The sequence below is a fragment of the Oncorhynchus clarkii genome, chromosome 12 (genome assembly GCF_045791955.1).
Source record: "Oncorhynchus clarkii lewisi isolate Uvic-CL-2024 chromosome 12, UVic_Ocla_1.0, whole genome shotgun sequence".
In the NCBI taxonomy this organism is placed as follows: domain Eukaryota; kingdom Metazoa; phylum Chordata; class Actinopteri; order Salmoniformes; family Salmonidae; genus Oncorhynchus; species Oncorhynchus clarkii.
This window is the reverse complement of record NC_092158.1, coordinates 60259724-60272556: the sequence shown is the minus strand read 5'-3', so window position 1 is coordinate 60272556 and position 12833 is coordinate 60259724. Positions and strand designations below refer to the sequence as shown.

General features: G+C 44.6%; 1 protein-coding gene across 6 annotated transcripts in view; it reads right to left on the bottom strand.

The window, feature by feature from the left end:
• LOC139420884 (seizure related 6 homolog (mouse)-like 2) overlaps positions 1–12833 on the bottom strand; it is an 82255-nt gene that overhangs the window by 47751 nt on the left and 21671 nt on the right. For all 6 annotated transcript variants that reach the window (XM_071171271.1, XM_071171272.1, XM_071171273.1 and 3 more), the window contains 2 exons: positions 7762–7977; positions 7493–7626 (listed from right to left, as the gene is read on the bottom strand). In XM_071171271.1, coding sequence (XP_071027372.1) covers positions 7493–7626; positions 7762–7977 — 350 coding nt within the window. The remainder of the gene's footprint in view (positions 1–7492; positions 7627–7761; positions 7978–12833) is intronic.

Below are 12833 nucleotides of genomic sequence, written 5' to 3'. Positions count from 1 at the left end.
TTCCCCTGCCCCGCTACAAAGTTTCTCACTGCAGGCAGTTACTGAGTCCGAGGTGATAAAGGAGAAGCTCACCCCAAAAAAACATCTGGGTCAGATGGCTTAGACCCTTTCTTCTTTAAGGTTGTTGCCCCTATCATCGCCAAGCCTATCTCCAAACATTTTAACCTGTCTCTCCTTTCTGGGGAGGTTCCCATTGCTTGGAAGGCAGCCACAGTTCATCCTTCATTTAAAGGGGGAGATTAAGCTGATCCTAACTGTTTCTATTTTGCCCTGTTTATCAAAAGTGTTGAAAAACTTCTCAATAATCAACTGACTGGCTTTCTTGATGTCTATAGTATTATCTCTGGTAATCAATCTGGTTTCCGCTCAGGTTATGGATGTGTCACTGCAACCTTAATAGTCCTCAATGATGCCACCATTGCCCTTGATTCTAAGCAATATTGTGCTGCTATTTTTATTGACTTGGCCTAAGCTTTGATACGGTAGACCATTCCATTCTTGTGTCGAGTGTTGGTGTCTCTGAAGGGTCTTTGGTCTGGTTTGCTAACTACCTCTCAAAAAGTGCAGTGTATAAAGTCAGAAAATCTGCTGTCTCAGCCACTGCCAGTAACCAAGGGAGTAACCCAAGGTTCAATCCTAGGCCCCACGCTCTTCTCAATTTACATCAACAACCTAGCTCAGGCATTAGGAAGCTCTCTCATCCATTTATATGCAGATGATAGTCGTATACTCAGCCTGCCCCTCCCTGGATTTTGTGTTAAATACTCTACAACAAAGCTTTTTTAGTGTCCAATAAGCTTTCCCTACCCTTAACCTTGTTCTGAACACCTCCAAATCAAAGGTTGTGATTTAGTAAGAAGAACGCCCCTCTTACCACAGGTGTCATTACTACCTCTGAGGGTTTAGAGCTTTTAGTAGTCCCCTCATACAAGTACTTGGGAGTATGGCTAGACGGTGCACTGTCCTTCTCTCAGCACATACAGTTGAAGACAGAACTTTACATACACTTAGGTTGGAGTCATTAAAACTAGTTTTTCAACCCCTCCACAAATTTCTTGTTAACAAACTATAGTTGTGGCAAGTCGGTTAGGACATCTACTTTGTGCATGACACAAGTCATTTGTCCAACAATTGTTTACAGACAGATTATTTCACTTATAATTCATTGTATCACAATTCCAGTGGGACAGAAGTTTGGAAAATTCCATAAAATAATGTCATGTTTTTAGAAGCTTCTGATAGGCTAATTGACATCATTTGAGTCAATTGGAGGTGTAACTGTGGATATATTTCAAGGCCTACCTTCAAACTGGGCCTCATTGATTGACATCATGACATCAAAATAAATCAGCCAAGACCTCCGAAAAAGAATTGTAGACTTCCACAAGTCTGGTTCATCCTTGGGAGCAATCTCCAAATGCATGTTCATCTGTACAAGTATAAACACCATGGGACCACGCAGCCGTCATACTGCTCAAGAAGGAGACGTGTTCTGTCTCCTAGAGATGAATGTACTTTGGTGCGAAAAGTGCAAATCAATCTCAGAACAACAACAAAGGACCTTGTTAAGATGCTGGATTAAATAGGTACAAAAGTATCTATATCCACAGTAAAACGAGTCCTATATCGACATAACCTGAATGGCCGCTTAGCAAGGAAGAAGCCACTGCTCCAAACCGCCATAAAAAAAAGCCAGACTACGGTTTGCAACTGCACATGGGGACAAAGATCGTACTTTTTGGAGAAATGTCCTCTGGTCTGATGAAACAAAAATAGTACTGTTTGACCATAATGACCATTGTTTTGTTTGGAGGAAAAATGTGAGGCTTGCAAGCCGAAGAACACCATCCCAACCGTGAAGCACTGGGGTGGCAGCATCATGTTGTGGGGGTGCTTTGCTGCAGGAGAGACTTGTGCACTTCACAAAATAGATGGCATCATGAGGACAGAAAATTATGTTGATATATTGAAGCAACATCTCAAGACATCAGTGAAAGCTTGGTCGCAAATGTGTCTTCCAAATGGACAATGACCCCAAGCATACTTCCAAAGTTGTGGCAAAATGGCTTAAGGACAACAAAGTCAAGGTATTGGAGTGGGCATCACAAAGCCCTGACCTCAATCTAATAGAACATTTGTGGGCAGAACTGAAAAACATGTGTGAGCAAGGTCTACAAACCTGACTCAATTACAACAGCTGTCAGGAGGAATGGGCCAAAATTCACCCAAGCTTGTGGAAGGCTACCCGAAACGTTTGACCCAAGTTAAACAATTTTAAAAGGCAATGATACCAAACTATTATTCTGACATGTATTTTTTTTATTTTACCCCTTTTTCTCCCCAATTTCATGGTATCCAATTGTTGTAGTAGCTACTATCTTGTCTCATCGCTACAACTCCCGTACGGGCTCGGGAGAGACGAAGGTTGAAAGTCATGCGTCCTCCGATACACAACCAACCAAGCCGCACTGCTTCTTTAACACAGCGCACATCCAACCCGGAAGGCAGCCGCACCAATGCGCCGGAGGAAACACCGTGCACCTGGCCACCTTGGTTAGCGTACACTGCGCCCAGCCCGCCACAGGAGTCGCTGGTGCGCGATGAGACAAGGACACCCCTACCGACCAAGCCCTCCCTAACCCGGGCGACGCTAGGCCAATTGTGCATCGCCCCATGGACCTCCCGGTCGCGGCCGGTTACGACAGAGCCTGGGCGCGAACCCAGGGACTCTGATGGCACAGCTGGCGCTGCAGTACAGCGCCCTTAACCACTTTCTACCTTTTCTACCCGGGAGGCCCCTTTATTCTGACATTTCACATTCTTAAAATAAAGTGTTGATCCTAACTGACCTAAAACAGGGAATATTTACTAGGATTAAATGTCAGGAATTGTGAAAAACGGAGTTTAAATGTATTACAGTACCAGTAATGTATTACAGTACCTGGTACATACAGTACCAGTCAAAAGTTTTAGAACACTTCCTCATTCAAGGGTTTTTCTTTATTTTTACTATGTTGTACATTGTAGAATAAATACATCAAAACTATGAAATAACACACATGGAATCATTTACTAACCAAAAAAGTGTTAAACAAATCAAAATATATATATTTTTCAGCTTTGCACACTCTTGGCATTCTCTCAACCAGCTTCATGAGGTACTCACCTGCAATGCATTTCCATTAACAGGTTTGCCTTGTTAAATGTTAATTTGTGGAATTTCTTTCCTTCTTAATGCATTTGAGCCAATCAGTAGTTTTGTGACTAGGTAGGGATGGTATACATAAGACAGCCCTATTTGGTAAAAGACCAAGTCCATATTAAGGCAAGAACAGCTCAAATAAGGAAAGAGAAACGACAGTCTGTCATTACCAAGCAGTAAAATTAGATTTCAAAAACAGATAAAACTACACCTTATGGAACAGCGGGGACTGTGAAGCAACACATACATAGGCACAAACACATGCTATACAGACACATACACATGGATTTTGTACTGTAGATATGTGGCATGTGTTTCAGACATAAGGAAGTGGATGGCTGCAAACTTTCTACTTTTAAACTCGGACAAAACAGAGATGCTTGTTCTAGGTCCCAAGAAACAAAGATATTCTGTTGAATCTGACAATTAATCTTAATGGTTGTACAGTCGTCTCAAATAAAACTGTGAAGGACCTCGGCGTTACTCTGGACCCTGATCTCTCTTTTGAAGAACATATCAAGACCATTTCAAGGACAGCTTTTTTCCATCTACGTAACATTGCAAAAATCAGAAACTTTCTGTCCAAAAATGATGCAGAAAAATGTATCCATGCTTTTGTCACTTCTAGGTTAGACTACTGCAATGCTCTACTTTCCGGCTACCCGGATAAAGCACTAAATAAACTTCAGTTAGTGCTAAATACGGCTGCTAAAATCCTGACTAGAACCAAAAAATTTGATCATATTACTCCAGTGCTAGCCTCTCTACACTGGCTTCCTGTCAAAGCAAGGGCTGATTTCAAGGTTTTACTGCTAACCTACAAAGCATTACATGGGCTTGCTCCTACCTATCTCTCTGATTTGGTCCTGCCGTACATACCTACACGTACGCTACGGTCACAAGACGCAGGCATCCTAATTGTCCCTAGAATTTCTAAGCAAACAGCTGGAGGCAGGGCTTTCTCCTATAGAGCTCCATTTTTATGGAACAGTCTGCCTACCCATGTCAGAGACGCAAACTCGGTCTCAACCTCTTTATCCTACCCCCTCCTTTTTCGAACATTCTGTTAAAAATCGCGCAACATTTCAGCGTCCTGCTACTCATGCCAGGAATATAGTATATGCATATGATTAGTATGTGTGGATAGAAAACACTCTGAAGTTTCTAAAACTGGTTAAATCACGGCTGTGACTATAACAGAGCGTGTGTTTCATCGAAAAGCGCAAGAAAAACTGGTCACTGAAATCTAAAAAAAGTATCCATGCGCCCCTTTCATGGATTGTTTAAAGGAAACCACATTTAATATGGAGACGGATGCAGCTTCCACACGATGTCGCCAAAAACGTCATTTTCATTGACAAAAATCCTTTGAGACATTACCAATAGATCCGTCATTCCATCCAGCCTACCTCAATCGATTTTGGAAGATTGAAAAATGGACACTGTTTTCTTGTGTAGCTGCTATTGAATACAGATCGCCCAGTGATCAATTTGATCGCTTATTAACGTTTACAAATACCTAAAGTTGGGTTATAAAAGTAGGTTGAAGTGTTTTGTCAAAGAATATAGGCAACTTATATAATTTTTAAAAATGACGTTGCGTGTTGGAAGAGAGCTTTTTTCCTGATGCAGACAGGCTATACAAATGGATATTTTGGGCATTCATGGACGGATTTAATCGGGAAAAAGACCAATTTGTGATGTTTATGGGACATATAGGAGTGCCGACAAAGAATATCATCAAAGGTAATGAATGTTTTATATTTTATTTCTGCGTTTTTGTGTAGCGCCGGCTACGCTAATTATTTTGTTTACGTCGCCTTCAGGCATTTTGGGGTGTTGCATGCTATCAGATAATAGCTTCTCATGCTTTCACCGAAAAGCATTTTAAAAATCTGACTTGTTGGCTAGATTCACAGCGAGTGTAGCTTTAATTCAATACCCTGCATGTGTATTTTAATGAACGTTTGAGTTTTAACGAGTACATTTAGCATTTAGCGTAGCGCATTTTTGCATTTCCAGGTGCCTACTTGAGACGTCTGCGTCTCAAGTAGGAGCAAGAAGTTAAGTCTTTACTGAAGACTCATCTCTTCAGTGGGTCATATGATTGAGTGTAGTCTGGCCCAGGAGTGGGAAGGTGAACGGAAAGGCTCTGGAGCAACGAACCGCCCTTGCTGTCTCTGCCTGGCCGGTTCCCCTCTTTCCACTGGGATTCTCTGCCTCTAACCCTATTACAGGGGCTGAGTCACTGGCTTACTGGGGCTCTCTCATGCCGTCCCTGGAAGGGGTGCGTCACCTGAGTGGGTTGATTCACTGATGTGGTCATCCTGTCTGGGTTGGCGCCCCCCCCTTGGGTTGTGCCATGGCGGAGATCTTTGTGGGCTATACTCAGCCTTGTCTCAGGATGGTAAGTTGGTGGTTGAAGATATTCCTCTAGTGGTGTGGGGGCTGTGCTTTGGCAAAGTGGGTGGGGTTATATCCTTCCTGTTTGGCCCTGTCTGGGGGTGTCCTCGGATGGGGCCACAGTGTCTCCTGACCCCTCCTGTCTCAGCCTCCAGTATTTATGCTGCAGTAGTTTATGTGTCGGGGGGCTGGGGTCAGTTTGTTATATCTGGAGTACTTCTCCTGTCCTATTCGGTGTCCTGTGTGACTCTAAGTGTGCGTTCTCTAATTCTCTCCTTCTCTCTTTCTTTCTCTCTCTCGGAGGACCTGAGCCCTAGGACCATGCCCAGGCACTACCTGACATGATGACTCCTTGCTGTCCCCAGTCCACCTGGCCGTGCTGCTGCTCCAGTTTCAACTGACCTGAGCCCTAGGACCATGCCCCAGGACTACCTGACATGATGACTCCTTGCTGTCCCCAGTCCACCTGACCGTGCTGCTGCTCCAGTTTCAACTGTTCTGCCCTATTATTATTCGACCATGCTGGTCATTTATGAACATTTGAACATCTTGGCCATGTTCTGTTATAATCTCCACCCGGCACAGCCAGAAGAGGACTGGCCACCCCACATAGCCTGGTTCCTCTCTAGGTTTCTTCCTAGGTTTTGGCCTTTCTAGGGAGTTTTTCCTAGCCACCGTGCTTCTACATCTGCATTTCTTGCTGTTTGGGGTTTTAGGCTGGGTTTCTGTACAGCACTTTGAGATATCAGCTGATGTACAAAGGGCTATATAAATAAATTTGATTTGATTTGGTAGTGGTGGACCCCCTTGCTCCTTCGCAAGGGGGTCCTGATAACAACAATACAACAACCAACACAATGTCTAACAAAACAGCAATCAATACAAAACTCAACATTTATGAAAAACAGTTACAGCACTCCGTTACTAGGTCATCAGTTAATTCAGGGAAAACCCATTGAGACCATGGTCTCAACGGGCTTTCCCTGAATAAATAAAGAATACAAAAATATAAAATGGATTAGCGGCAAACGATGTCCGAACTCTGAAAGTTTGTGCAAGCTAGCTACTGTGTGTGTTTGCTTATCCTCGAAGCGGAAGGGCTTAAGCGGTCCGATGTAAAACAATAGATCATGACTAAATTCAAAACGGGGATATCCTACCAGCGTAGGATGCTGCTTTGAAGTCTTGAGGGCACAGCCCCTTCATTATGGTCGCTTCTTGCCGACACATCAAAGCAGCCGTTCCAGACTCTCACATCAATGACGTAGAGAGGCTGGTATTAGCAAGATTAGCTAAATGCTATCAAAACCATAGAATCCCTCAGTGTCAAACTCCCTGAAGGCAGCCCGAAAAGTAACTGCATTTCTTGCTTGAATCTTTTACCACTAAACGTTGTTGGAGGGGTCTGAAAAGTTACTAAATATACTGAAAAGGTTGCTAAATTGGTAACACTGGAGTAGTTCCTGGTTCTGGGTTTTCTTCATGGATTATTTTGACAAATTAGAATTGGGAGAAGGTGGTGCTTAAACTGGCGCTGTGATTTTCAAGCCTATGTGCTTGATAAGCGTTTGCCACTAGAGTCCACACCCACAAAGTCAACACGGGCTATATCGTAAAAATTCATGAAAACCAAAATTAGATTTTTGGCTGTCCAAGTGGTTGTTTGAGTGAGAAAGACACAAGAGAACCAATCAGTATAAAAGCACAGCCCCCTTCATTAGACGCTTTGTGCCTACAAGATCAAGGAGCCTTTCCAGACCCTTTCCCATATGTGCACTTTTCACTTGCTTCTTAAACTCTAATCCCATTGCTTTGTAATTTTTCTTGTGTGCAAATAATAAAAAATAAACAATAGTGGTATGATGTTGATGACTAACGGTGACTTACCTGAATTTCCACTCCATAACCCGGATACACTGTGATGCTGTAGGTGCACTCCAGAGGAGAGTAAGGGGATGAGGAGAGAGGATCTGGAGACTCCACAATGCCCTCCATCCCAGAGAGACTGGCATTGCACTGCACTGGAGAGAGAAAGTCAGGACACTTGACTGAAAATGCATAAATATCTCAACCCTATGGAAGTAATGCCTATGAAACACTACCATCATCCTAACATGTTAGGCTTGTTAAGGCTTGCAATCGCACAATGCATTTACCCGGCATGTGCACCGTGGTGATGGTCGTTGTGGTGATCAAAGTGGTTGTCGTCTCCTCCTCTGTGGGTGATGATGTTACAGTTTTCCCTGCTCCTGATAGGCTAACTGGAGGCGATGAGGTCAGGGCCGTAGTTAGCACCCCTGGTAGCATCACAGTGGCTGCAGGCTCAGTCTGCCCAAGCTGTGGTACAGCCTGAGTAGGGTTGGTGGTTGTACCTGCAATCAAGGCAGAGTGTTTAAACCAGAGATTGGCAACTAGCGGCACGCGGAAACCCTCTTTTGTAGTTGGATCAATTTCCAGAAAGTATTCACACCTCTTTACTTTTTCCACATTTTGTTGTGTTACAGTCTGAAAGAAAAAGGAAACTGTACACTGCTCTTGGTAGTATCACTGATATAATGAAAACTTGCTATGTCCTCATTGTGGTTTTACAGACGTGTTTCATACGTCTTATTTATACACTTTTGTAATATTTATGAAATGCATACTGCTATATTTGGTAGCACTTATTTGTTTTTCCTTTGCCTCCAACCCCCTTCAATGTGTGGAATGGATGTGGGTGGGGCTTTTGAAAAAATTCACAAAAGCTCTGACAAAGGCTGTGAGGCCGATACGTAAAGCTTATTAAAGATCAGTGATACTATCAAGAGCAGTGTGCGGTTTCCTTTTTCCTTCATATTGTTCAATTGTTGCCATGCACCTGCAAATAAGATTGCTCAGATGTGCGAGTGCCTTTTGAATGTTGTGCTACAGTCTGAAATTAAAATTAATACATTGAGATATTCACTGGCCAATACACAATACTCCATAATGTCAAAATGGAGGGGGGATTCTACTAAGCTAACATATGGAATTGTTTTAAGATGATCATACCAAAATCTAAATACTACTACTATAGCCCATTACTACTATAGTCCATAGAAACACTATTTGAATTCTGTACAGGCCTATTTTTTCTTACTCTGTCACTTAGATGATTATTGCGGAGTAAGTACAAAAAAGATTCCAAAACATGCATCCTGTTTGCAATAAGACACTAAAGTAAATATGCCTAAAATGTGACAAAGAAATATACTTTATGTCCTCAATACAAAGTATTATGTTTAGGGAAAATCCAACACATCACTGAGTACCACCCTTCATATTGTTGATGTTAAATCTTGTTAAATCCACCTCAAATCAGTGCAGATGAAGGAGAGGACAAGGCAGCAGCTACTCTTCCCGAGGTCCAGCAACATAAGGCATGTTCTTACAGTTTAAAATATTACATGACATTACATTTCATAACACTTTACCATTTACATTTAGTGTGTTCCCTTAGACAACTACGCCACATTCACATATATTACAAAAAAATAGACTGTGTGAAGTAACAATGTCTATTGTAACTACAGCGGCAGGCAAACGACGGGTCAAGGCAGGCAGGGGTCGATAATCCAGAGTAGGAGCAAAGGTACAGGACGGCAGGCAGGCTCAGGGACGGGCAGAGTGGTCAGGCGGGCGGGTACAGGGTCGTCCTCCTGGTTTTTGACCCTCTAGACACAGAAAAGGTAGGGAAAGTATGGAGGGTACACAAAATGACCGGAAATACCGCAATACAAACAGCTCTGGGTCTCAAGTCTGGTACGTATTCGGCTGGAGACAGCCTAAACCTACCGAGCTACATCGGCTCGGGAAGAGGTGAATCGGCAGTCTCCTGAGGCTCTTTGAGGGACTGGGGTAAGCTCAGATCTTCTCGGGGATGTAGACGTCGGGGACTTCCGGAGTTCATCAGCTGCAAGGTGGGATCCCTGAGTGTGCGATTGGGACCACAATCGGACCTCTTCTCCCTCCTACGTGCCCATAGCTGACCATCGATCCGGATGGTTAAAGCGATGCGTGAGTCGAGATCCGTCGGTAGTTCTCGGGCTGCCAGCTCATCCTTTACCTCCTCCGATAATCCGTGCAGGAATGTGTTGAACAGCGCTTCCATGTTCCAGGTACCCTCTGCTAGCGTGCGGAACTCCACTGCATAGTCTGCCACACTGAGGGTGTTCTGCTGAAGCTGGAGTAACTTCCTGGCAGCCTCTCTCCCGGACACAGGAGCCTTGAAAACTTCTCTACTCAGCGACTAATACCTCCAGACTGAGGAAGATGCTGGATTGTTGCTCCCATACCGCCGTGGCCCAAGCGAGTGCCCTAATGTACGCTAACTAATGTACACTATCTTTGAGTGGTCCGAGGGGAATGAAGGAGGCTGCAGCTCGAAAACAAGGGAGCACTGGGAGAGAAAGGCCTGGCAGGATCTGTAATCGCCATTGTAGCGCTCTGGGGGAGGTAAGTGGGGTTCCCGGGAAACCGGTGTGACAGTGCTGCTAACAGCCGGGTTATAGAGGGGCTGGGAGGTTACCGTCGTGGTAGGCTGCCTAGTAGGCAACCCACGGAAGGCTAGGTCATGACGTTCGACCACGGCCTGGAACCCTTCCATCAGACAATGAAGCAACTTCTCGTGCCTACCAATGGTGGCTCCTTGGGAGGAGACGGCATTGGGGAGCTGGTCCAAGTCTGATGGGCCAGTCATGGCCAGATCGTACTAAGGTAAGACCCAAGTGCAGACTGTGTGAAGTAACAATGTTTATTGTACCCACAGGGGCAAGAAAATAACAGGTCAAGGCAGGCAGGGGTCGACAATCCCAGAGTAGGAGCAAAGGTGCAGGAAGGCAGGCAGGCTCAAGGTCAGGGACAGGCAGTGTTCAGTAATCCAGAGATGGAGTAAAGGTACAGGAAGGCAGGTAGGCTCAGGATTAGGAATGGGAAGAGGGGTCAGGGGGCAGGTACAAGGTCAGGACAGGCAAGGGTCAAAAACCAGGATGGCGAGAAAAAAATAGGCTGTGAAAAGACAGGAGATGACAGGACGAACGCTGGTAAGCTTGACAAACGAGACGAACTGGCACAGACAGAAACCACAGGTATAAATACCCAGAGGATAAGTGGGGAAGATGGGCGACACCTGGAGGGGATGGAGATAAGCACAAGGACAGGTGAAACAGATCAGGTGGCGTGACAGTACTGTATGTGTGTCTCTTCACAGTCTCCGACGTTCCATAAGGTGTATTTGTATCTGTTGTTTAAATCTGATTTTACTGCTTGCATCAGCTGCCTGATGTGGAATAGAGTTCCATGTAGTGATGGCTCTCTGTAGTACTGTGCACCTCCCATAGTCTGTTCTTGACTTGGGGATTGTGAAGAGACCTTTGGTGGCATGTCTTATACAGTGCCTTGCGAAAGTATTCGGCCCCCTTGAACTTTGCGACCTTTTGCCACATTTCAGGCTTCAAACATGAAGATATAAAACTGTATTTTTTTGTGAAGAATCAACAACAAGTGGGACACAATCATGAAGTGGAACGACATTTATTGGATATTTCAAACTTTTTTAACAAATCAAAAACTGAAAAATTGGGCGTGCAAAATTATTCAGCCCCCTTAAGTTAATACTTTGTAGCGCCACCTTTTGCTGCGATTACAGCTGTAAGTCGCTTGGGGTATTTCTCTATCAGTTTTGCACATCGAGAGACTGACATTTTTTCCCATTCCTCCTTGCAAAACAGCTCGAGCTCAGTGAGGTTGGATGGAGAGCATTTGTGAACAGCAGTTTTCAGTTCTTTCCACAGATTCTCGATTGGATTCAGGTCTGGACTTTGACTTGGCCATTCTAACACCTGGATATGTTTATTTTTGAACCATTCCATTGTAGATTTTGCTTTATGTTTTGGATCATTGTCTTGTTGGAAGACAAATCTCCGTCCCAGTCTCAGGTCTTTTGCAGACTCCATCAGGTTTTCTTCCAGAATGGTCCTGTATTTGGCTCCATCCATCTTCCCATCAATTTGAACCATCTTCCCTGTCCCTGCTGAAGAAAAGCAGGCCCAAACCATGATGCTGCCACCACCATGTTTGACAGTGGGGATGGTGTGTTCAGCTGTGTTGCTTTTACGCCAAACATAACGTTTTGCATTGTTGCCAAAAAGTTCCATTTTGGTTTCATCTGACCAGAGCACCTTCTTCCACATGTTTGGTGTGTCTCCCAGGTGGCTTGTGGCAAACTTTAAACGACACTTTTTATGGATATCTTTAAGAAATGGCTTTCTTCTTGCCACTCTTCCATAAAGGCCAGATTTGTGCAATATACGACTGATTGTTGTCCTATGGACAGAGTCTCCCACCTCAGCTGTAGATCTCTGAAGTTCATCCAGAGTGATCATGGGCCTCTTGGCTGCATCTCTGATCAGTCTTCTCCTTGTATGAGTTGAAAGTTTAGTTTAGTTTAACTACTAGCCGGAAGCCGCACTGGTCTGGTGGAAGTTTCATCACCGTATCGGCTCTCCACAGCCGACTGGCCGGTGCTAGGCAGGGTTCTCCCCCTTCCCTGGAGAACGGAGCTGATCTCGACCCAACCAACCAGTCATGGAGGTACGTCACTCGCCGTGTAAGTCGAAGAAGATGTCCTCTGGCAACGGGGGTCTCCATGGAGATGTTGAGCCTGGAACTGACAAAGACCAGAAACAGCTTTCAACCTGGATCCAGAGGTTGTGGCGCCTTCGTCAGTGGTGGCTTCCCAATCAAGATCGGATCCGGAGGTACCTGCGTCTTCGGCTCTGTCTCCCTCTCCGGTGGCTTCTACCTCGGGTTCAAATCCTCACCAGACCATGAGGCTGCCTGAGAGACCGGCCCATTCAACATCACCAGCTGTCATCATAGGCAGCTCTATGGTGAGAAACATCTCGGTCCCCAAAGCAAAAACCCTGTGCTACCCAGGAGCACGAGTACAGGATATAACAAGGCTGCTTCCGACTGTTCTACCACAGATGCCGGGTGCTGACACTGTCGTAATCCATGTGGGGTCAAACGACAACAGGAGGGCTAGCTCAGCGGAACCCCTCGACAACATTCCGCTTCTCAAATATGTAACTTTCATACATTCACAAGTGCAATACACCAAATTAAAGCTTAACTTCTTGTTAATCTACCCATCGTGTCCGATTTCAAAAATACTTTACAGCAAAAGCACACCATATGATTATGTCAGGTC